Source organism: Podarcis melisellensis (assembly GCF_964234715.1).
Source record: "Podarcis melisellensis genome assembly, chromosome: 12".
NCBI lineage: Eukaryota > Metazoa > Chordata > Lepidosauria > Squamata > Lacertidae > Podarcis > Podarcis melisellensis.
Window position 1 is genome coordinate 22,774,222 of NC_138544.1, and position 26,005 is coordinate 22,800,226.

General features: G+C 43.0%; 1 protein-coding gene across 4 annotated transcripts in view; it reads left to right on the forward strand.

The window, feature by feature from the left end:
- Window positions 1–4,215: 4,215 nt before the first annotated feature.
- RFTN1 (raftlin, lipid raft linker 1) overlaps window positions 4,216–26,005 on the forward strand; it is a 98,746-nt gene continuing 76,956 nt past the window's right edge. Inside the window, exons 1-2 of one of the 4 annotated variants that reach the window (XM_081883273.1) lie at window positions 4,216–4,373; window positions 16,021–16,173. In XM_081883273.1, the coding sequence (XP_081739399.1) occupies window positions 16,029–16,173 (145 nt within the window). In that variant the 5' untranslated portion in view covers window positions 4,216–4,373; window positions 16,021–16,028. Of the gene's footprint in view, window positions 4,415–4,485; window positions 4,570–4,867; window positions 5,020–16,020; window positions 16,174–26,005 lie in introns of those variants that run through there. The other 3 variants (XM_081883272.1, XM_081883275.1, XM_081883274.1) reach the window with 3 other exon arrangements.

Sequence of the window (26,005 nt, forward strand, 5' to 3'; positions counted from 1 at the left end):
CCTTTTCATAACCCACAAAAATGCCTCTGGCATTCTTTACTCCACCTGGAGCTTCTGTTCTCACATGAGACCCAAAAACCTTGAAATGGGCAACAGAAGGTTTTCTGTGGAACAGTTTCTCAAAAGGAGAACTTCCCAACTCTTTTGAAAACTTTCTCAACCACGTGTAACAGAATGACATTAGCGACTCAGCCCAGTACTCATGTGGCAGATGTGAACTTAGCAATTGCGCATGCATTCCCTTTTGCAATTCTTTGTTCACCCTAACACAAACACATTTATTCCAAGCTTCTTCGGAAGCTGCAAGTTTGTGTCTTATCCCTTTCTTCTTCAGGAACCTCTGGAACTCCTGTAAAAGAAAAATTGGCTTCTCATCTGTGCAAAGACAACCTATGTCAGCATCATGCATATTTTTAACCTTGTCACAAAACTCTTTAAACCTTTCTAAGGCTTCTTTCGGTCTCTCCAAAAGATAAATCCAGACAAAACCTGTAAAAGAATCAACACATATTAGGTAATACTTTGCATTGCCTCTAGATGGTTCTAAAGGACCAATCACATCAGCATACACCCGCTGAAATGCTCTTTTGACCCTCGAGGTCACCTGCTTGGCGTTCTTCTCAGCTACACCTGCAAAAGAGATCATGTTAGAATCACAAGAATTACATTTCATGTAATCACTTTGATCAAAAGTCAACAAATACAGTCCATCTTTCTCTTTGGCAGAAAGATACAACTCTCCATCTTTGTAGATCTCGCATTTCTCATCATCATAGGACAGTTTCAGTCCCTTCTTGGCAATCTGCGAAGCGCTGAGCAGATTAAACTTCAATTCTGGAACCAGATAAACATTGCTTATAGTCAAGTTCAGACTTTTAAGATATACAATCCCAATTCCGGTCGCTTCCAGCTCTTGACCGTTGGCTTGTTGTACAGCGAAGCTTTGCTTCTTAAACGTAGAAAATAGTCCTCTGTGTCGACACATATGAACTGTGGCTCCAGTATCCAAAACAAAGAAATTCCCCGCTTCTGGTGTGGCTTTTAGCGACATCAAAGCCTTTGCAGTCTTTGCCTTTGGCTTGGTGTGACCTTTGTCTGACGCCTCAGACTTTGTGGAGCTCGCCTTAGCTCCTATGTTTCGACGTGGCTTCGTACAGTACCGTTGTAGATGCCCAGTCTGGTCACAATTGTAACATCGGACAACGTTCATAGCTACAGCATCTCCTCCAGTAGCTTGAGCAGTGGGGGCGTTAGAACTCCGTTCTTCCCTCCCCCTGTCCTTCACGTCCAGGGCGGCAAGCCTGTCATGTTCACAAAGAACAACGGCAAAGACCCTCTCCGACGTGAGATCATTCGCTGGGAGGGACCCCAGCTGACTGGCAACTGTTTTGTAAGTCCGATTCAGGCTGTTGATCACCATGAAGCAAAACACTTCCTCCTGCAGACGGAAATTGCGTTCCACCATCTGTTGACGCAGAAATTTCATTTCCGTCAGGTGCGCTTGAACATCTCCATCAGGCGCTAGCCTCAGGTTGGTCAGCTTCTCAAAATACAGCAACGCTGAAGAACCTGCATCTCTCTGATGTGTCCTTCTTAGCGTGTTCCAAACATCTCTCGCGTGCTCTAAGCCTTGTATGTGGATCAATTGCGAATCTGACACACACAAGAATTATAGCAGTTCTGGCCTTCACATCCTTTGACTCCCAAGCACGCGTTGGCGCTGCAGGAATGGGGTTCTCAATCACTGCAAACAGTCTCTGATTCTGCAGCAGGGCCTTCATCTTAATAGACCAAGATGCATAATTGTCACTGGTCAAAAGGGGCGGAGAAGGCAAAGCTCCCCCCTTCTTGGCATCCATTGTGAGTCCTTGCATTGACTCTTTAAAACACAAGCCTCTAAAACCCAATAGCTGGCTTGTTTACACTCTGTGCACCTGGCAGCTCTCAACGCTGGCTGCGTTGGAAATTTCCAAGAGCTCCTCAGACTTTGTAGTCATAACAATTCTATTGTTGCTTTCACTTCTCCTCTGTGAGGATTAGCCTTCACTGAAGGGCGTCGCTTAGCAACAGTACATTCCAATCCCTTGGAGAAGAAACCACAGGAATGTTTGGTATGCGGTTTCACTTTTAACTGGAGCTGTTTCCCATACGCTGCTCCCTCGAAGCAGAGAAATAACTCAATCTGCTTTCACTCTTCTAAGCCCGAAAATCACATACCTGGGCTCCGTGGCTTTTGCTTCAGCTTGCTCTGGTCAGCTTCTGGCTGCAGAGAATCAGCTTTCTCACCTCAGGCATCCATGGAAGCCTCTTCTTGATGCAGAGGGCGATGAAAACAGCAACCATCGGCTCTGATACCAATGTTGGAATTCTGCTACCCGGTCATCGGTATGTGCCTATCTGATCAGGCACCGGCTGAATTCCTTAGACCTCCCTCCGGCGACTCCCGGCAGGATAAACAACACGAGGTCCGTTCCGGCGATTTTCCTCAGGCTGTGAGGAAAACACACCAACTGCTTCTCCTCCTCTCCTCCTCCCTGCATATCCCCAGGGAGGGGAATCAGACACAGACAGTAACATATCTACATGTCCTTTTATTTGTGTCTTTTAGCAGTCATCCAGTAAACATGTCTGCTCTCTTCAACATACAGAGAGAAACTCATAACTCCACCCATGTACATCCTGTACAGGTCATATGACATACCCACTGAGCTAACATCCGGTGCTCAGTACAGAATGGACTGCCCCTTTGTTCCCATGGCAACAGTCACAAACATCCTGTTTGGCTTTCCAGCCACAAGCAGCAGACTGTGCTGCCTTTGCTTGCTGCAGCTTTGGTGCTTTAGAATAACAAATAATACCGCCCCCTCTGCTTGGTGCCATATATGGAAGAATTGCCTACACTACCCTAAATGTACCCTAAACCTGCACTGGCCACAGGTTTCCTGACCCTACACCAGGGGGCTGAAGGAGATGCAATTCCAAAGGAACCAGAATTCCAGTTACTGGAAATCCCAGGATCAGGGAATCCTCCTATGCTCAGATCCTACTTGTGGGTTTCCCACAGGCATCCAGTTGGCCATTGTGAGGACAGGAAACTGGACTGAACGGCCATGGGGATCTTCTTATGATCTTAACAAGAGAAAAGAAGCAGGGAAGAGGGGGCTGTTGGTTAGGAGACAGGGTGTAGGCCAAGAGATAGCGATGGTCCCAAGGTCACCCAGCGCATGTCTAAACCTGTGTCTCCCCATGGCTGAATCCAGCGCTCTAACCACTGCACCACCCCGCCCCTCCATGTTGCATCTGTCATGGTTTGAAGCAGCAGACTCAAGAGTGTCTGAGCGCTCAGGGCAGGCTCTTCAGGGGCCTAGGCAGTTGTCGATTTGGGGAGGGCCTGCTGAACAGCTTACAGGGCAAAGGTGCCACACCCAAACAGTCCCTGCCCACCTTGACCCAGGTGGTCTCTTCAGGGGTCATGACGTGAGCGACATTCACTCTGAAAGGGCTCTGAAGGGCGTGTCAGGCAACACAGGCCTACCTAAGTGGGCCACGTGAAATATAAAATACAAGGTGTACATGGGATTTTTGTTGGGGGGGACAGGCTTTTTATGGGGGGCAGAACCTCAATTTGCTATATATTTTTATTGATTGGGGGGGCGCAACTCCCACACACATACCCAAGCTTCAGTACCATGTCGCGAGCTTGTATTTTATCTTCCACCAAACTGAGGGGCAGCATGAAATCGGCCACCCATGTGCAGCAGCAAAAGGGCCACAAATATAAAGGATAAGCGCAAAGAGCTGCGCGTGTTTCCTTGGAGGCGAGCTCATCCCCCACGAACAGGATTAGGATTGGCCGCGCGCTCCTCGTCCTAGCAACTCTGGGAGGAATCTCAGATTTTGGGCGGGGAGAAATGGCCGGGCGGGGAGCCCTGCTCTGGGAGCCTGACTTCTTGCCGGCGTGCGAGGAAGGCGTCGTCGTCGTCCCCCAGCTTCGCCTCCGCTCCATTTTCCTCTCGCGGGGTGGGGTGGTGGGGAAGAGGAGGAAGTGCCTCGGATCCCCCCGGGGCCGAGCGAGAGGGGCTGCGCCCGCCGCTCCCCGCCCGACACGAGGCGCCTCCCAGTCCCGCTTCGGCGGCACCTCCTCCGGCGGCTGCTGCTGAAGCGCCGCCAAGCCAGCCCCTCCGAGCGCAACGCCCCGTCCAGAGAGGAGCAAACTTTCTTCGCGGCTGTGGCGATGAAGCGCGCGGAGAGCGGCTGCTCGGCGGGCTCCCGCCTCGGGCTGTGAGGGAGAAAGAAAAACGAAGCGAGGCGCGGCGTGTAAAAGGAGTCGATCCGCTTCGGCCTCCAGGAGGGAGAAGGGGAGCGAGCCCCAGGTGAGGGGGGGGGGCGAAGACCCTCCGGAGCAACCTCTCAGGTAGGCTGTCGTGAGGGGAAGGGGGCAGCCAAGGCAGGCGGTTTGGGCGCACCGTCGCCTTCGTTGATCCGGATTCCTTCCCTTGGCAGGCGTTTACAGCGCCTCGCCAAACTTCAGACCGTTAGGCGGGAGAGGAAAGTGTGCGTGTCTGATAGGTAGGCAGCGGGTAAGTGATATTATGATTATTATTATCCTCAGCTCCCCCCCCCCCCAGCTGGACAGGTGTGAGCGCTTTTGGAACAGCGCCGTGGGCGACCTGCCTGTTCTGGAGAATAATAATAATAATAATAACAGTAGTAGGAATAATAGTGGTAACGTTGGCGCAAAAAACTCCGCCTTCCACTGACTGAACGCTTCTGGCAACGGGCCGACCGTTTCGGAGTGGAGCCAAGGATTCCACCCCTCTGGGGTTTTTTTTGGAATCCGGAGTCGAACCAGATGCGCGCCTGAGAGAAACGAGGTGGTCCGGTTGCCTGCCTGCCTGCTTTGCAGGTTTGCTGTCTTTGGGAAGAAGCCTCTCTCAATCAGGCAGGAGGAAACCCATTTGCTTTAGGAGGTCTGATAACGGTCTCTGCTGCTTTCCTGTCTCTATTGAAAGATCTGGGGTAGGTAAAAATATAAAGTGGGAGGAGGGTGCTTGTGTTTGGGCTGTGTTCTTGCATTTCTGTCTCTTTTGGAAGTTTCTGGGAAATGGTCCTCTTCTATCTGCACCATGTACCTTAATTTATAGGAGTCTGCAACTATAAGAAGGGGGCATTGAAGCACGGGTGTTTGTATTGTGTATTTAAGCTGCTGGATGTTGTAAATTCGGAGGTGTGCCCACACCCGATGCTGGAATAAATTCCTAGGTGAAGACTAGAAAGCTTGCAAAAAAACAAATGGAGAGAGAGGGAATGTCATCAATAAGTGTAAAATGTACCACATTTACTGGTGTACAGCAACAATGTGGGCTTAATTTCCTCCCTCCCTCCCTCACACATGCATATGTGCATACACATACACTAACCTTAATCTTTTGCCACAGGCAGCTTGCACTAAAGATGTTATATTTCCCCAGTGGGTGGTATAAGCTGAAAGGACAGGCAGAAATGTTGGGTGGAAACATTGTCTTTCACTGTCATTTGGTATCATCCCTGTGAAAGTCTCTCATGAATCATAACGAGACAGTGAAGTACATGTCCTGCTTTGATGCCTTTTCTGGCGAGGGTCTCATCAAAAGTGCTGGACGTCAGTTGAAAGGTCTGGAAATGACTCTATTCACAAACTTCCACAACAAGAATAAATAAATAGGAACTTTCAGGGCCAAAGCCTGAGGCTGTTAGCTCAGTTTCATGAAACCAGTGGGGATCTCTCAGCCTGTCTAGGGCAGACATGGAGCACCTGTGGCCCTCTAGGTGTAACTGAGTTACAACTTGCATCATCCCTCGCTGTTGGCCATGATGGCTGGGAGATGATAGGAGCTGGTCCAACAGCATCTAGAGAGCCACAGGTTCTCCATCCCCCTTCAAAAGGCTGCTGTTGGCTTTTGCTTAGCCTCCGTCAAGCAAATGAGCATTCACACATTTACTTTTCAAAAAAATCTAAAACCTCCAAAAAGTTAAAACTGATCCATTTTGTTTCCTTGTTTTTAGCCTGACGTAGTCCAGTAACAGCACATCATTTGTTGATGTTTGAGTCTGGCATTGCTTTATTTGAGATACATTTAGGTAAAGTTTTGTGCGTGTTTGTGTGTGGGAGAGAGAGATTTCTTTAGAAGTGTGCACAGCAAAAACTAGATTGGATCAAGACTTAAATTGTTAAGTAGACCCATTGATAACTAACTTTCACTAATGTTAAGTTTTATAGATTTCAAAGGGTCTACTTTAAGCATGATTACATCTAGATCCAACACCATCTTTTCAGTGTCAGAAATGAAACCACCCCATAGTTAAAGGATGTTGTGGTTGTACCACACAGACTGCTAATTTAGGTCAGGATAGACCAGGTAAGGCCCTGAGACATGACAGCACTTTGTTGTCTCGCAGTTTCATGCTTAACTGGCCTTTTTTTTGGTGGGGGGACTTTTTTAGTGTTTTCAGAACACACTTGACACGATACTGTAAACATACTCATTTTGCCTGATAGGAGAAGCTTCTCTATAACCAACAACTTTTTGTAATTGTCATATAGGATAAATAGTGACCGCTTGTCTTTGGCATGAGCTACTGATTCCAGTAGATAGGTTTTGTATGTGTACTGTATTATGAACAATCATTTGAATTAAGAAAGAGCTGAAAAAAATTCCAACTGCTTGAGATGGCTTCTTTGGCCATGAACATCTTTAATTTGAGTGGGTGCAGGTGTAAAATTTATTAGAATAATAGAATTGTAGAGTTGGAAGGGACCCCAAGGGAGATGTTCTCCCTTTTCTACCATCTTGCCTGACTCCACTCTAGCTATCCCCCCCCCCCAGTGGACCTAGCATTGAATTCCATAAAATAGTTTAATAGCACTCTGGTTCTGGTAGCAAGGAATCATTATTGAAGTGAGTGAGGATGAGGAGAGCTTATTGCAGATAAGCAAAGGAAATGCTTTTCCATAGGTTGGGATATCATTCCCTGTGAAATGATGAAATTCCAGTAAAAGTTGAGTCAAGATGGGGGCACTGAGAAGCAGAAGAGGGGAACCCCCCCCCAATTTGCTGAAGTACAACAAACTCTAAAACAGCATAAGCAACCATTGCCCTATGAAGACCAATAGCCACAGAAAGTTGGCGGTCAGCTAGAAAGGAAAAAAAAACCTAAGAGGACATAGCTTGCTGGCTGAAACTCTGAACATGAGCATTCCTGTTAGGAGGATAGCAGACACTGCAACATCTTGCTGCAAGCTTCACTTACTCTTTATGCTATAAATGCTTTTCAATAGAATCATTAAATATAAGGGGTCATAATAGACTTCTCCACTCAAATGATGTTCTGTCTGTCTTGAAATAATGTTTGCATTGCATCTGCACATTTTTTGTTTCCCAGATAGAATGTTGTTAGGCATTAATGGGGCAACAGTAATATTAGATCTTCTGGTGACATAGAAAATATGTGAATAATAATGCTTTTGGCTGCATGTGAATGTTTGTCTTGAAAATGAAAATTATAGTATTATTTCCTCCCACCACAGCAGTTCATTGCATCCCTTTCTGAACCAGGAGGTGTCCTGACTCTTGAGGCTCTCTGTACATCACAGTCTTTTGAAAAATGGAATCTGAATAGGACTCCCCTTTGAGCTCATGTGTGATGCTTTTAGATTGGCCAGAGGGTTGCCGTTAAGTGATGTAAGGCAACATTGATTCCTTCATAGGAGTCAGCATGGTAACTCTGCAGCACTTTCTAATCCCATCTGGGGCAACAAATTGAACTAGATCTTTCTGCAAGGCAGTGCTGAACAATCAAGCCAGCTGAGTGAACTGGGTGATAGATTTAAAAAAAAGAACCGCTCAAGAATTTGCTTCAGCTAAGATTTAATTATACTGCAAGTTAAAGTCTTTAGTTGTAAAATCTAATGGCCATTTTATTTAATTTAAACAAAAAGTTACTCCACTTGCCTTCCTTTGACTAATCACTGTATTGTATATTATATTCATACAGGCTGCAATACTGCTTATGTTTTAGGCTGTTTCAATTCTGTTGGAATCAAAACAGTACAATAAGAGTATGACTGTGCAGAGGATTGCACCCCCAATTAGAATGTTTACCAATCAATATTTATTATGTAGTAGAGAGAAATTCTCTATGTTTCAGTTTCTGCAAATACTATTAAAACATTGTAGTTGAAATAGGGTTGACACTTCTAATCCTTGTAAAATGTGCAGGATCTGGGGCAGCCTTGTTATATTTGCCTTTTTCTACACAGTAGTTTCCAATCTATTAGCGTCAGCTTTTTACATTGGGATATAAGCTCTAAGATGTATTACTGCTATACAATCCTATTGGTCACAGATGTGACTACATTTGCTAGCATCTCCAAATGTTATTTTAATTTCTGTTGCTACTTTTACTTTGGAGGCATCTGACAAATTCAGCTTTAAAATACCGGGGGAGGGGGGATGTTGTTTTGAACTACTTGAGCTGTGGTGTTCTCTGCCTATCATGACATAGGTGGGGGGGAAATGTAGCTTTGAATATATGTGCATAAGCTGGGGATGGCTAAAGTCTAGCTATAGTTGGACTGCAACTCTCATCATCACCCACCAGAATGGCAATGGTCAGGGATGATGGGAGTTGTGGTTCCGCAACATTTGGAGGGCCATAGTTAGTCATAACTAATGAATGGCAAATGTTAAGGAAAATTCTGTATAGTGGTTTCAAGTGTGAAAGCTTTATTACCTTTTTTTTGCTCTGTCACTCCTATTTTCCATATCACTTTAGAAATGCAAGTTAATCTGTTGGATGAATAATTGATGCAGCATAACTATACTGCAACATCGCTGCTGCAAGTGTCTATGTAATGCAGTTCCTGGAACTATCATGGGAGGGTTGTTGGGTTAACCATTAAACACATTGACATAACATCTTGCAATTGTTCTTCATGTTTTTTGTGCGGAGGAGTGCAGAGTTTCAGTGCTACTGTTCTATGTCTCTTTCCGTTGAGGCTTGTGGCATACCTTGTGCTACTTAATCCTAACAAAACGTGGCCTTTGGCAAACTTGAAGTTCAAAATCATCCAACAAATCCGCTCACAGTGGCTGGTGTGGTACCACCTGCTAGCAAGCCTGATGAGCAGCCAGCTTCCATTCCAACTTGGAGACACCCTGAAGGCACCTTGTGGACCTTTGGGTAGGAATGCTGAACAGCACACAGTCCCACCCATCCTTTCCCTTGAGAAGAGCAGGGCACAGGGGGTGGGGTCTGGAGCTGGAGGCTACAATTTTTATCTTGTACAGCAAAGCCAGACAAGATTGTGGACCCCTGAAAAACATGATGGCTCTCTATCTACGTAACCTGTTGTGTTAGGCCTTTTTATATGTTCATTTTTCTTCATTTATTTTGCAGACTTGATCTTTCCTGTATACTTGTGAATAGATGAGGGTTAATGTAGATTTATTCTATTTGCTCTGCTCATGTATCTTATTTAACAGGGAGAATAGAAAGTTACTTATGATCTGCTGTAAAGCTCTCCACAAGTTTAGCATTTGTGCTCTGAACTCTATTCTTCCTTCCTTCCACCCGCAGGACGGTATCCAAAACATTATTAGCAGAGCAGAGAATGAATTTCTACGTAGAACTATGAGTCACCTGATTTGTTGTAATATAATACAGTGTAAAGAATTACAGTGGCACCTCTGGTTACGAGCTTAATTCATTCCGGAGGTCCGTTCTTAACCTGAAACCATTCTGAACCTGAGATACCACTTTTGCTAATGGGGCCTCTCGCTGCCGCTGCGCCACCAGTGCGCGATTTCTGTTTTCATCCTGGCAGAAAGTTCTTAACCCAAGGTACTATTTCTGGGTTAGCGGAGTCTGTAACCCAAAGTGTTTGTAACCTGAGGTGTTTGTAACCCAACGGTACCACTGTAAATCTAATCTGCAAGAAAGCTTGGGAATAGATGCGGACAAGGCAAATTAGTAAGGAAAAACTTGCATGAGTTTTGTCATATTCATCATTGCCAGTGCTGCTTCATCTGAAAGTTCATACTTGTTCTTCAGCCTTCTCTCTTCTGCATCTAACTCCTTGTGCAAGTTATGTGCTTAGATGATTGGTGTAATGTCAGAAGATGAAACTAATGGGGTCATGAACTTTCTTTTATAATCAGTGATTTCCATATTGGCTTGGTCGACATGTAACTGTAAGACAGAGTGAAACACACTATGGCTTACTGGGAACAAGCAACTGTTTTGGCACACCGTGTTGGTGCATACTATCTCAAATTGCACCTGCTGTCATCCCTTTGTTGCATTGGGAGGAAACAAACCAGAGCAATGACTTAGTGTTACACGCAAACCATTGCTTGTGGTTTGTTTCGCTCCAAACAAGCAAAGACTAAACCACTGGCTTACTGCCATGAAAAGGCCATTGTACCTCATTAAAGGTGGTCTGATATAATACTACTTACGCAAGTAGACCAGCATGAGTAGTTAAATGTGCAAGCAAATTGATGGAGATAAATGTGTCTGACTCGGCTCTGTTGCATAGAAAAAGGAGAAGTGCCTTGGAACCATGGGGCAGTTACACGAAAGTAACCTTTCAGTCCCAAATTTGATGATCTGAACATTGACATGTGAGGAAGTCATGTGAATATTCATCTAGTTTGGTCATTATTACTTAATCTCTTAAGTTCTGCTTAAATTGATCAGAACATCCAATTATAACACGACACACAGTAGTAGGAGAGCTATGTTGCTCTTTGCTGGTTGGGACTTGGGTACACGGTAGAGATGTGGTGGTGGTTGGCTGGACCATTCACTTGTTCTCTGACTTTCAACAAAAATGTGCTCAGGTGTTGTTGTTTTTAAAGTACAGTATAAACTACACATTCAAAGCAGTATAATCAAAAGGAAACTAAAATATTATCTTAAAGATTTCAAAACAAAACATTACAAAGGAAGTCAACTACCAGAATCCACATTTAACACAGAAAAGTTAACAAAAAATTATCTTAAGCATTTCAAAAGAAAACATTACTAAAGGATGTCAAATATAAAATGTTATCATACAAATATAACATTTCTGCTGCTATTGCTGCTAGTCCTGCCAACGCTGGTTCATGGCAGGCAGTGACTGTGGAAGCTCAGGCTTGATGACCTGGGTCTGCACTTAGAGACAGCCAAGATAGTCTCAACCCTCTTCAATAGCCTCTGCTTTTTGTTGCTGGAGTCAGTCACGGACCTGCCCTCCCAGACCAGGTGGAAAAAGCCCTGCAAGGCAGGGAGCAGGTCCCCCAGGACTAACAGCCAAGATATATTTATATTTATGTTTATATACATATGTATTTATCATTGTGTATATCTTTTTATAGTATAATTTAGACATTAGTACGGCATCTGTAGTATCATGTAAATTGATCAATTCAAGTAATCTTGGGAAGTAGTGGGGGTAGGAGAGCTGAAAAAAATAACATCTGGCAACCAATACACCCCTTTAGTTTCAGATTGTACATGGATAGATGTGTCTTAAAAGCCTGGAACACAAATTTTCGCAGCCCTCTAGCAGCTGTGGTCAGTCATTTACCATAAGTAATGTATTTGGTGTTAACTCCATAGCCATTCTGCCCACCTAGCAGTTCGAAAGCATGTCAAAGTGCAAGTAGATTAATAGGTACCGCTCCGGCGGGAAGGTAAACGGTGTTTCCGTGCGCTGCTCTGGTTCGCCAGAAGCGGCTTAGTTATGCTAGTCACATGACCCGGAAGCTGTACGCCGGCTCCCTCGGCCAATAAAGCGAGATGAGCGCCGCAACCCCAGCGTCGGTCACAACTGGACCTAATGGTCAGGGTCCCTTTACCTTTACCTTTTACCATAGCCATAGTTCTCCATGGTTATAGTTATAGTTATAGTCAGCCATAGTTATCTTCATGGATCCTGCATCCATGGAGAAGGAAAATACCAGGGGCAGTGGGGTGGTCCCTGGCACCCTTATTTGAATTACATTTGAATAAAAAAACACCAGAAATAAATGTCTTTTTATTCTTGGGCAGAGTAATCAGGGACAGGTGATGTTACTGTTCATCTAATGACAACAAGGGCTAGGGAACCCTTTTCAGCTGAAAGGCCGCATTCCCATCTGGGCCATCCGCCGGGGGCTGCATGCCAGTGGTGAGCAGGGTCAAGGGTGAAAGTGGGTGGGACAAATGCAATTTTAATCTTTTTTACACTAGGCTAGTTTCTGCACACTCTCTTCTCTGTCCTCTAGCAAGCAAGTGAGAAGTATTCTCAGAGTTCCAGCCAGGCAAAAATGCTCAAGGGGTATTTCCACACTACTATATATTTTAAAAAAAAATACAAGTAGGATTCAGTCACATACCAGCAAATTCAGGTTGTACAACTAAAGTTGATTTGGAGTTCCTGTGCAACAAACCTGCTTCCCTCCATAACTCAACTTTTTGCTATAAGGAATGTAAAAGGATAATGCACTGGGAAGTGTGGAGTAACGTTTGTTTGATGTAATGTTGTCTAAACTCCTCATTGGTGGTTTTTTACACAGCAGTGTGAGCTAGCATGGTATTCCGTGTAAAGCTACAAGGAACTAGGCAGAGGGCCTTTTCTGTAGTGGCACCCACCCTGTGGAATGCCCTCTCATCAGATGTCAAAGAAATGAGTAATTATATATCTTTTAGGAGACATCTGAAGGCAAACCTGTACAAGGGAAGCTTTTAAAGGTTTAATGTTTTACTATGTTTTTATATATGCTGGAAGCCACCCAGAGTGGCTGGGGCAACCCAGTCAAATGAGCGGGGTACAAAATAATAATAATAATAATAATAATAATAATAATAATAATAATAATAATAATAGTATCAGGATGAATGTTCAATACATAAGTTGTCTGGAACTGACTAAGGAGGGTATGAAGCAGTACCAGAAACGAGTGCTTCCTAAGAGGAAGGGTGTGGCATGGAGAGAGTCTCAAGGGATAGAGAGGCTTGGGGGCAACATTCCTGCCTCCTGCCTGAGGTTCTGTGCCCCTCCTCCCTCGGTCTAGAAGGTTAGGGAAACTTTCTTTAATCCTTTTGCAGCTTTTCCAGATTTTTCTGTAATAGCTCGAACATGATATATAAACTACACAACAATTCTGGGAAATTTCACTTTACACTATAATTGCAAACTTAATGGCTAAGGTCCTAAGGAAGTTCACGGAACAAAAGTTTCCCATCCTGTCATCTCTGCAGCTGTATGTATTTATGTATTATATTTTGGTTTAATGCTTAGTGGACTAATATCAGTGTAACTATGTAAATATTTAAATTATTGCTTTAAAAGTTTTTTAGAAAGAAATAATTCAAACTAGTTTCCAGTGTGTCTTGGAAATGATAAATGAAGGATTTCAGAGTTGGCTGATTGCTGAGATGAGTGTTCTCATTTTTAAATCTCAGAGGGAGGGAAGACAATGTTCTGCTCTTGTTGTGACCCTCCTTCATCACTCAAGAGGCATTAGAAATAATTCAATTGTAGCCCTTTATGTTGCTTATTCATTCAAAATTGGTGCTCCATGTGTATCTTTATATTAATTCTGTTAACGGTTATACAATCAGAGATAGATTTTCCGTCTTATTTTATCCATATGGTCGAACATATGAATGATTTAAGAGTCTCAAGATCCTTGCATTCATGGAGGAGTAATTTGTTAATCTAAATAAAATATGAGTTTTCCCCTGCGTCAGTATATACCATATAAGAGAGCTTGTGCTGTGATATTTGCAGTTTAAAAATGCTTTGAGCATTCAAGAGGTCTCACTCAAAGTAGAACCACTGAAATTAATGAAATTAAGTTAGTAACGTACATTCAATGAGTTTACTCTGTGTAGTTGTTAGGGATGTGCAAGCCCCTCACCCCAATCCAGTCTGGGGCCCAATCCACCACTTTGAATTGTCCTGGATTTGATGTGCAAATCCATTCAGGGGCCAGCCCTATTCTCAAATTAGGCTTTGAAACCCTATTAAACTTTCGGGGGGGGGGAGAAGGCGATGCTTGCCTCCCCCACCCAACTGCATGTTTAATCAGGGTTTAAAAATCTTAATTAAAGATACAGTTGGTGTGGGAAGGAGATGCACATCTCCTTTGCTCCTATGCTGCCACCACATTGCATAAAGTGGGACTGAACTTTCCACTCAGCAGCTGGTGAGAAAAGAGTTAAGTTTGGCTGTGTGAGCAAAGGGCACAAGCACACACAGCCAAAGCACAGTGCAGAGCTGTTTCAAAGCCCTTTTGCAAACAGCCCTGTGCTGCTCTTTAAACCTTGCAGAGGCTGCCTGGTTCTCCTTACCAACTCCCCCCACCAATTGCCTGATCACCCATAGCATTTTGAGAGCCCTGGATTGCTTTGGGTGGGCTGATCTAACCCAGGGCAATCTACAGCTGTCTCAACCTGATCCATCCAAAGCTTGGATCCACCCGGGTCAGCCTGAATTGGGCAAATCCAGACTTTGGCCAGAACTGGTAGTGCCTTTCACTCCTTGGGCCTGTGCAAGCTTATTGGTCTTCCAAGATTTGTGTAAGTGACTTATAAGAGAATGATCTTTTTTAAATATGCTCAATTATTTTAGTAAGTGCATGCTCCCTTTCCTACCAACAGCCACTTGTGTGGGTCTTTCCAGAAAATTGGTTTAAAAGATCTGGTGTAATTTTGGCTCCTCTCCTTGCACAAGTGTTTAGGAGCTTTTGCTTGTTCAGGGGACAGGATCTCAAATCTGTGCAACTGTGGTTCTGCAACATCCTGGTAAGAGTATTTTGATAAAATTGATGGGGTTCTTGCACAACAACAATATCCCTAAAAATGTTCTGATACAGTTTCTAGCAGTTCTTCTCCTTCATAGATCAATCTGTAGCAAACCATTTCCTTTTCTAGAAACTAAACCTCATTAAAGTTTTGAATGGCATAAAAATGCATATTTAGACTATTTATGTTGAAAGCATAGGAGTCAACTCCTAGGGGCCGAGGGGTCATCGCCCCCCCCCAATAAAATGTTTGAGGGGGCTGCTCCCTAAGTTGATGGGCATTGCCATTCAAATGATGTGTGTGCACCACATCATGTGATCAGTTACGCAGGGTGGGCCTTATCTGCCCCCCCATTTTATTCAAGTTGGCACCCCTGCTGAAAACTACATATATTCCTAATTCTTAGCATGTGTTGGTTTCCAGTGTTTGCTTGTTCTCGGTCTTGTTCTGAACTGAAGATGACTAAGAATACTCTGATTTCTTGTTTGCTGTGGCCAAAATCTCATTAGTAGGCATAGGGCAGACATAATGGGGTGAACAGTGGTTTTTCAAAGCTGTGGACTCGTATCTTCTCCCCATGTGCACATTTGCCCTAGCTTCCATGGTTTCCTTAACTGTTTAATTGGTTGGCATGGGTGTGAATACGTTTAAAGCAGTCTAGGATTGCCCTCATTGTCATGGTTTGTAAACCCACTTGAAACCATGGTTACAATGACAATCCTAGTTAACATTAATCATATTGATGTAACAGTAAATTATTGTTTACAGTAAATCATGGAGAGAGTGTTTAAGAGCCTGTGCAAATGGTGGGCTGCAAGTTACTATATCACATCTGTGTCGCATCTTGACAAGTCTGCTGTATATGTGTAATAGGTACTTTGCGTTCTAGGCTTACAGCATTTTTCAAAGTATTATTATGTTGTGTTTGTTTTACAACATGTAAAACAAATTGAGGATATGTTTTACACTGTTCTGTAGGGCATAACAAAAATTGAGAGCTGTAACTATAACAAATAATTACAATTCATTCTAAATGGGAAGTGTGTTTGATGTATTAGATTACATATAGCTCCTAAATGTCTGGACCATTTAATCATGCTGTTTCAAGGCTTACAGAAAATACAGTGATTCCAAGCAGACTATTCATGGCGGGTGATATACTTTGAACTAACTAGTGTTTTTCCCATCCCTTTTTGTCACCAGTTTTTGCAATGGGTTGCGGACTGAACAAGTTGGAAAAACATGATGAAAAGCGGCCTGGTAACATCTATTCAACTTTGAAGAGGCCTCAAGTAGAAACCAAAATAGATATTTTCTATGAATATCACTTCCTGGAATTTACAACTTTAAGTGATGGTAAGCCTATTCTTTATTTTTAGATTTTAAAAACATCCTATCTAGGATAGTTATTGTGGTTCATGTTGATAAGGAATATGGATAAATAAGCAGAGAAAATATTAACATGTAACTTTTGTCTATTTATTTGACATAGTATCATGCTCTGCCTTATGATGCTTTTCCAATTGTAAAATAGGTTTGGTATTTATTCTTGTTTTGTATAAAATAATGTAAAATATCAGCCATCATATGTGCCCCAGGGACAGAAGTTGGAGATTTCTAGTGTATGCTTAACAGGGAGCTAGCTATCATTTTTTGACTTGCTAAGTAGGATAACATATATGTGCTTGCAGTTCCTTAAAATATGAACATTTGTTTGGACTCCAGCACACAATATACCACTACTAATCAACTTTTCGACTATGCAAAAGCCTTTGACTGTGTCGACCACAGCAAACTATGGCAAGTTCTTAAAGAAATGGGAGTGCCTGATCACCTCATCTGTCTCCTGAGAAATCTCTATGTAGGACAAGAAGCTACAGTTAGAACTGGATATGAAACAACTGACTGGTTCAAAATTGGGAAAGGAGTACGGCAAGGCTGTATATTGTCTGCCTGCTTATTTAATTTATATGCAGAAATCATCATGCGAAAGGCTGGGCTGGATGAATCCCAAGCCGGAATTAAGATCGCCGGAAGAATTATCAACAACCTCAGATATGAAGATGACACAACCTTGATGGCAGAAAGTGAGGAGGAATTAAAGAACCTTTTAATGAGGGTGAAAGAGGAGAGCGCAAAATATGGTCTGAAGCTCAGCATCAAAAAAACCGAAGATCATGGCCACTGGGCCCATCACCTCCTGGCAAATAGAAGGGGAAGAAATGGAGGCAGTGAGAGATTTGACTTTCTTGGGCTCCATGATCACTGCAGATGGTGACAGCAGTCACAAAATTAAAAGACGCCTGCTCCTTGGGAGAAAGGCAATGGCAAACCTGGACAGCATCTTAAAAAGCAGAGACATCACCTTGCCAACAAAGGTCCGTATAGTTAAAGCCATGGTTTTCCCGGTAGTAATGTATGGAAGCGAGAGCTGCACCATAAAGAAGGCTGATCGCCGAAGAATTGATGCTTTTGAATTATGGTGCTGGAGGAGACTCTTGAGAGTCCCATGGACAGCAAGAAGATCAAACACATCCATTCTTAAGGAAATTAGCCCTGAGTGCTCACTGGAAGGACAGATCCTGAAGCTGAGGCTCCAATACTTTGGCCACCTCATGAGAAGAGAAGACTCTCTGGAAAAGACCCTGATACTGGGAAAGATTGAGGGCACAAGGAGAAGGGGACGACAGAGGACGAGATGGTTGGACAGTGTTCTCGAAGCTACAAACATGAGTCTGACCAAACTGCGGGAGGCAGTGGAAGACAGGAGTGCCTGGCGTGCTCTGGTCCATGGGGTCACGAAGAGTCGGACACGACTAAACGACTAAACAACAACAACAATCAACTTTTCATTGAAGAAGTGGGAAAGGGATGTGCAAGCCAACATGCTATTTCTGACCCCAAATTCATCTCTGCATACTCAGTGCATTATGTAAATCAGTGAGCATTCTCTTGAAACACAATGCATAAAATAATTGTTAAAAACAAACAATGAAAGACATCAAAAACCTTGCTTGCATAGAGGTGGCATTAAAATGGCTTATACTATGGACGTAAAACATAGTTAAAGAGCCTGTGTGAGTAAAAAGATATTCACTTGGTGCTGAGAAGATCATTCAAAAAACACCAGCCAAGCCTCTTTGGAGAGGTTGTCCATGTGTGGTGTCACTGCATCCTTCTCTACATCTCATCAGAATTTATAGGAGTTAGCTAGACATTTCTGTGTGAGAGAGAGTGGGAGTGAGTGAGTGAGTGAGTGAGTGAGTGAGTGTTGAGATGAGGTTGTTAAAGGTACACATCCTATCTAGATTGCCCCTTAGCTTGTCATTCACTCAGTTCTTCTACAGTTTGACCTAGATCATAAGTGGGCAGCTGAATCTATCCTATGGGCTTGTTTCCATCTGGTGACACCCACCTGTCATTCAATGAATGTCATAGGACCAGGATGAACTGTATACATTTTCTGAGGCATTTTGTGAAGACCAGCATTAGGAGCCAGGAATAAGCATGGAGTCAGTTTGGTTCTCTGTATTGGTACCTGTTGCTTTTACCATAAATACCCTTAACCATCATTTATAGGTTGTGGCACCCACATTAAACAAATGAGAATGTCCTATTGTTCCCCTTTGCTTCCATAGGCTGACTTGCTATGTTGCTTTTTAAATTACATTTGTCTAACTATAGTATGAGATTATCAAGAGATAACATATCAACATATAACATATAACACCTTTCCTGTAAATGAAACTTTGGCTTTGCTATATAATCATCTGCAGCTGTTTCTAACTAAAATTTGACTAGTACTGTTCTTAAAATTAAATCTAATGCATGCTACACTGCTCCTGGCCCATTCAGCGCTATTTCCTCTTCCTCACTTGTTAACAAATGAGGTGGTCACATTTACTGGTTGAGCATATAGTCAAGTAGAAAAAAATCTTGGTTTGCATTAAGACAGTTTAGATTTATGACTTTTCTAGTCGTAATTCTATTGAAAACAAACACACTTTACTTAATTCTAGCATTAAACTTTCATTTGTTTTTTTTGGTTTTTTTGCTTGGATAAGAGGGGAATTGTTCTGGGGGTATCTGTTATAAAGTCAGTGGGTGTGGTTAAATTATACAGCAAAAGAAATAAGGGTATATCAATGATGTATGGCAGATAAGATAAAAATATCCCGGTTTTATCCAGTTTCAAGGTAGTGCTTAATGCTACTTAAAATTCAACCAATTTCTGCTTAAATCTGTTGAATTATATTGGGTTTATTCCATCGTCCAAAGCTGACAAAGCTGAAATATAATAATCTGTAGATAGTTTTTATATATCTGTGAGTAGAATGGCAGGGTGGTGTGTGTAGAAAGGGTTGTAATGTAATCCAGATGCTGTGAGTTGCAGAGAAAGCAACAGAGTGGGTTGGATTCAAAACAGGAATAAAATGGGAGCTTGACTCCTAGGCTAAAGTGCTTTTTGTCATCTTTGCTCAATTTAGACTACAACTGTGCAAAACTCACTTTGGGTTAATTTTTTTTAAAGTTTAACTCCATATAAAACCAACTAAGGCTTCAGCCCTAACACCAATTACCTGAGAATAAGCCTCATGGAATTCAGTAGAGCTCACTTCTGAGTAGACATGGTTAGGATTGTGCTGTAAGAAAAAGGTTTCTTTTGATTAATTCAAGTAAATTTTAACGTATCAACATATATTGACAGCCCCCCCCCAAAAAAGAAGAAAAGACGATCAAAATCAGAAGAATATGAAGGAACTGAATCCAAAATGGGCTGTGAAAAAGAGTTTATATAATTGCTCCCACTGATGTTATATACACAAGAGGAAGAGGAATATTTTATTAAAAGTCTTGGCTTCAGTTGGTAGAAATGTTTACAGCCAACTGTTTTTGTGGGACTGATGCAACAGTAGGTTACACCCAAGCTGCTAAAAGCTTCCCAGCTGGTCTTCAGCTTTTCCTGTAGATATTATTGGATTTGTAGAAATGGCCCTCAGTGCTTCAGAGGTGGCATTAACATTCTTTGCTTGCTTGAGGAAAAAAAATTCTTGCTCACTTTGGGGGGGGGGGAGTTGCTTCACACCTGACAGTCTTCAGAGATTCTCAAACAAACTTCCACACACAATCTGAACTCTCCAGGAAAACTATTCAGAAGTCTTGCCAATTATCCTCGTTTCAAAAATTCAAGTTCTTGGCTTCTCCTGTGGTTAGCATTTCAGGGAAACTAACCTGGGAGCTGTTTGTAGAGTCCAGTTGTTAAGATGGTTGCTTCACAGTAGACTTGCTCCATGGAGTGGCTTGGGAATTATTGCTGGGGTGGGCGAAGCGGAAGTTGAGTTTAAACAGTTAATGACCACATTGATTATAAAAGTGAAAGCTTTTTGTTTGCATACTAAATATAGCTATTTGACAATGGCTGAAACTAATGTCTTCAGCACACTGGTTTCCAAATTTCTGGGCTGGTTCACAGTAACTCCTTGCCCATGGACACAAGGCAGGCTTATTTACTGTATTGGTTTTGCCACCTACATCCCCCCCTTTTAACCCTTACCCAAATATGCAATGTTGACACACATTTTAAACAAATGAATAAGATCCAAGTTGCTGGTGTTGTAGCTCACAAACCTTTCATCTCAGTAGTAGCCAATAGGAATTACAGCAACCTTGTAGCTAATAGGAATTATAGCACGGCAGGGGTCAGCAAACTTTTTCAGCAGGGGGTCGGTCCACTGTCCCTCAGACCTTGTGGGGGACCAGACTATATATATATATATTTTTTGGGGGGGAATGAACCAATTCCTATGCCCCACAAACAACCCAGATATGCATTTTAAATATAAGCACACATTCTACTCATGTAAAAACACCAGGCAGGCCCCACAAATAACCCAGAGATGCATTTTAAATAAAAGGACGCATTCTACTCATGTAAAAACACACTGATTCCCGTACCGTCTGCAGGCCGGATTCAGAAGGCGATTGGGCCAGATCTGGCCCCCGGGCCTTAGTTTGCCTACCCATGCAGTACGGGATCTCTGCTGCAAAGCTTAACGGTTTCAAGCATTCAGCACAGCTATAGTTTAGCTCCTGCCTGGAAACCTATGTCCCCACTGTGAAAGGGCATGTGGATCCAGAATTGGCCTCCTCAGTCATTTACAGACTCACTGTTAAGACCGTGTTCATGGAAGACAATCTTACTTGGCTACGAGTGATCGCCAAAGAAGAAGTTTAGCTCTTATAACAAGATCTGTAACAAGATCTTACAGTAATCAAGCAGCTTCAAATCTTCACAGAGGATTTCCAAATTCAGTCTCCTTTTTTTGCATCCTGTGCACCTAGTGGTACTTGTGCTCAGGGTGATCCAGGCTATTGCTGGTCACTGAAGTAAGATGTGCCTGAAGTACCAATTTGTTCCTTAACTTAGTGCATCATTTAAGTTGTGTTGCAGCTCTACACATGCAAATAGGGTTCCTTCAAAGTGATGAATCTTGGGATTCTTACAATAATAGTGTTCTACTAGCCTCCACCACCGGGTGACTTATGCTTTCTCTCCACTTTACATGTATGCTTTTAAACATATCCAGCATGCCTTAACATGTGCTAAAACACACAATTTGTGTTGCTCAGGGATTACCGTTTTCCTGCAAATAATTTTGATGCACTACATTAAGAAGATGGTTCGTGTTCTGCTACAGCTTTGGGTTTACCTACTTATTGCCTGATTTATTTCTCTTACTTTCTACCACTAGGAATTAGGTAGTAGTGGGGTTCCATATCTCCTAAAATGCTGATTTGGCAGATGATAATTGATTAGATTCTTTATTTTTCCAGTGTTGGAAGTTACCTAATTTCCTTGTTCTACTCTGAAAGCAGATGTGAAAATAAAGAAAATAAGCATTTCTAAGCTTTAGTTCCTTGCATTCAGTGTTTCATCTAACCTGTTTGTCTCAACCCTTCCTGAATCCATTGTGCCTTCAGTGGATAATAGGGGCGGAGTGACAGAGCGAACTTACTGAGCTTGGGTGAAAATAATCCGCAGTTTTACCAAATGCCATTCCTTCAGCAGTTTGACATTAAGAGTGTAGGTCGTTCTCAGCTGGATATACCCACAGGAGGAAGAATGGTGCAATACAGGGTGATATGGGTCAACTCTGCCGCTCCTACCAAAGGACTGTGGATGTGGCTATTATGCATCCTAGTTGCAGGGCAAGTTTTGTAAGATAATTCCCCCAGGAGTTTATGATGTGATCCTATAGTTTGCCGTCTCTTGCATTGGGCAGGGACTGTACCAGGTATGACAGCATATACAGAGCAAAAAACAAAATAATTTCTATGAAAGCAACACTCTAGTACTGTTTCCCTCCAGCAGCTCATTTGGAGCACAACAACACTTTAGCAAGAAACATCCATACAGCAGCTGGTGAAAAAGCATGTAGTTGCCTCTGAAGCCTTCTCCAGTGCTGGTTTCTTTTTGTAATTTACGGAGTGGAAAGATCTGTTCTTCCGAGTTTGTCTCTCACTATGTCCTTGCCCCCAACACAGTGAAAGCTGCTTCTGCATGCTGCTTTATGTGTTTTCTTCATTTTTGTTATTAACGTTGGAGTGCAACGCAGGGGTGTAGTGTGGCGGCTGGGGGGTCGTGGCCCCGGCTGCATTTTTGAGAGGATGCACAACCAGGATGCACAACCAGGCACCCCGCCCAACAGGCTCCCTCATTGGAGCCTGGATCCGGTGTGCAAGGGAGCTGCTGCGCCTCTCCTGCACTGAGCTGCATGCACAAAGGAGCAGCTCCCTTGTGCCCAGCCGCAGCTCTGATCCGGGAGGCAGAGTGAAGGAGGAGAGTCACGGCAGTATTTCTGTCCCTCTTCTCAGCTGGGCAGTGACCTAGGTGGCAGGAGTGTACACTCCACCGCTGGTGCAACCACTGTTGGAGGAAGGGGGTGCGGTGGGTGTGGTCTGCCCTGGGTGTCATCCCTGAGGAGGGGTGACGTCGCCGATCCACCCCCCTGGGACGTTCGCCCTGCCCCTGGGTGCACAGCATGTGCTCCGCTCTGGGTGCCAGAGCACCTAGCTCCGCCTCTGGGTGCAACTCCAGCCATCTCTAACTATTGGCCATGCTGGCTAGGGATAGTGGATTTTGGAGTCCAAGAACACCTGGAGGGTGCCACGTTTGCTATCTCTGATTTCTGATGAGTTAATAAATCTGCCTTGATTTCTTGCAAGAGCATTGTTTTATGTGTGATAGAAGAAGCACTCAGCTTTGAGCTAAGACTATTGTTTCCACTTAACCATAATGATTCTGTGGCGCTTCTGACAGCTATGACATGCATTGTGGAATAAGCTTTTGTGGTTGGTATGTACACGTGTGTATAAATTCTGTTTACACATGCATATGCACCAATAAAAAGAGAATATGTTTCGCAAGAAACCTGAGGTGTCACATTCCTTTGCACGGCAGAAATGGTGTAATGGCAAGTCACATGAAGTACATTGTGGTTCCCATTTTACTGATAGCTGAGGGTAAGGAGATTGAGAGTAAGGCATAGCAGTTTTTTATTTCTAAACTATTTTTTATTAATACAATTTTTGATGACTACAATTGAAGTAACATGCCAATAAAAATAAAATGAATCAAGTCCAATTCATGAAAGGAAACGTTTTTGACTATATAATTTATTAATACAAATATACTGAACTGCCAGCTATGATGTATAAGTCTGAAGAAAAGCTGACCAAATGCTATTGTATTGTTCTTTGTTCACATTGATGCATTGCCAGCTTGGATGTGGACAGTGAGTACTGATCATTAATCCATTGTTGTATGGGAAGTGATCTCTACTTCCAGTGTTGAAGCACCATGTGTTTGGCAGATCCTAGTGCTTTCATGACCTGTATTTCATGAGGCACAGCAGTTTAACTCAGGTTAGTTACAGTTGAACAGTTACCTGGATACTGGTTGCTCAGCCCTAGTAATTTGTCCAGAAGAGCACATACATTTCTGTATTGCTGTAGAGGCGTATAAATAATTTGGACATTTGCTTTGTTTTTTAAAACTACATTAGGTGAATTTTCAAATTAAGATACAGACATAATGGCCAATATGTTCATTTTAATGGACCATGTTGTAATACTTGGAATTTAGGAACACCCACGCAACTGTTGCATGATAGACAGATGGTTAAAATCTTTTACACCAAGTGGTGACAGCTTCCCTACTGAGAGAAGATGGGGAATCTTGTCTTTTTGACTAAGATTTAATGTAAACCACCAAGTGCTGAGGAAATTATTTTCATGGAAGGAAAAAAAACCTTTAGTGACTGTCAGTTACAGATTTGCCAGGAAAAAAATGTAATTACTTTTGATTGGCTGAGCAATACAGCTTTTCTTCAGTCAGGTGTTCTGTACTTGGCTCATTTGCTAATTCTTATAGGCTGCATGGTTTTAAGAAATAATATTCAGCAAATAGGCATGGGGTTGTCAAGTAAGTATACGTATGCAAGGGAAGCTCTCCACCCTATCTCTTCCCCAGCAGCTCTCTGTCCACTCTGAAAAACCTTTCCAGAGGGCAAGAAGACCCTGAGTAAAGACTTGGGATATAGGGTAAGGAGCTTCGGTGAGAAAGGAGAGTCAGGAAAAATTGGATAGAAGAGGTAGCTGGTTAAGCAGGCATTTTTCTATACAGTCATACCTTGGATCCCAAATGCCTTGGCTCCCAAACAAATTGGCTCCCAAACAATTGAAACCCGGAAGTGAATGTTCCGGTTTTTGAACACCGAACATCGGGTGCGGCTTCTGCAGCTTCTGACTGGCTGCAGGAGCTTTCTGCAGCCAATCAGAAGACACGCTTTGGTTTCCGGATGTTTTGGAAGTCAAACAGACTTCCGGAATGGATTCCATTCGACTTCCAAGGTACAACTGTACATTGTTCCTCTTTTTCTTCACCTTTTGTTTCTATTTCTATTGTCAGTCTTTGGGGTTGTCCCCTATTTACTTATACTTACCCTGTCCAATTCACTTTAGTTTGAACATCATGAAATTAATTTCTCTTTTTACTTTGCCTTACATCACCAGATGTCTTGTCTGGTTTACAACATTGATCTGCAGTTCTTAAAGTAATTTTTTCCTGAACTAATCTGTGTAGTCTACTATCAGTGACATTCTTATCTACCCCTGCCCATATCATCTTGGCAGACCAGATGTTTTGCATTGGTTGTAGGAAGAGGAACACAGGGTGTGAGATAGGCCTAAGGCACAAAAACAGGAGAACTTTAAGAGGATGTGACAAAGATTTACTTGCCCAAAGACAAAGATGAAGTAGAGGAGGCCAAAAAGAAGGTATTTTAATATGGTTTGGGTGGTTTAAGCAGTTCTTTTTTCTCTGGGGTGCATACTCCTAAACATTTTGTGAATCTAAGTTTGGCTTCACTGAGGGGCAGAATTTCAATATCGGTAGGAAAATGAGAGTACCCGTTTTTTTAAAGAAAAAAAGCACTGGGTTTAAGTATGGAAACTGAGCACATTCTACCCTTATGTCATTTGTGTACATACTGTCACCGACATTGCCTGTCATTAAAGTGATTTTTAAACACATGTAATGTGTCTTGCCCCACTTTTTTCCAACTGCACATTATCAGCTTTACAACTGCATATTTGGGAAGTTTTTAATGACTGATGTTTTAATGTATTTTTAATCTGTTGGAAGCCGCCCAGAGGGGCTGGGGAAACCCAGCCAGATGGGTGGGGTACAAATAAATCGTTGTTGTTGTTGTTGTTATATTTTGTGTCCAGCTGCAAATAAAAAAACCCTGCCTAGGCTGAGAGAGTTGTTGGAACAACATCTACAGTCATACCTCGGGTTACAGACACTTTGGGTTGCGCGATTTCGGGTTGTGCACCGCACCGAACCCAGAAGTACCGGAACAGGATACATCTGGGTTTGGCGCATGCGCAGAAGTGCTAAATCACGCTTTGCGCATGCGCAGAAGCACCAGATCACAACCCACGTGTGCGCATACGCAGCTCTGCAGGTTGCCGACACTGCTGGTTGCGGACATGCTTCCTGCAGGGATCACGTTCGCAACCCGAGCGTCCACTGTATGTGCTAGTTCTGTGCCGTGCCCGCTATTGGATCTCCTGCCTCTGCCACACCTGGCCACAGACTGCTCTGACTTTGCCTCTCACCTGA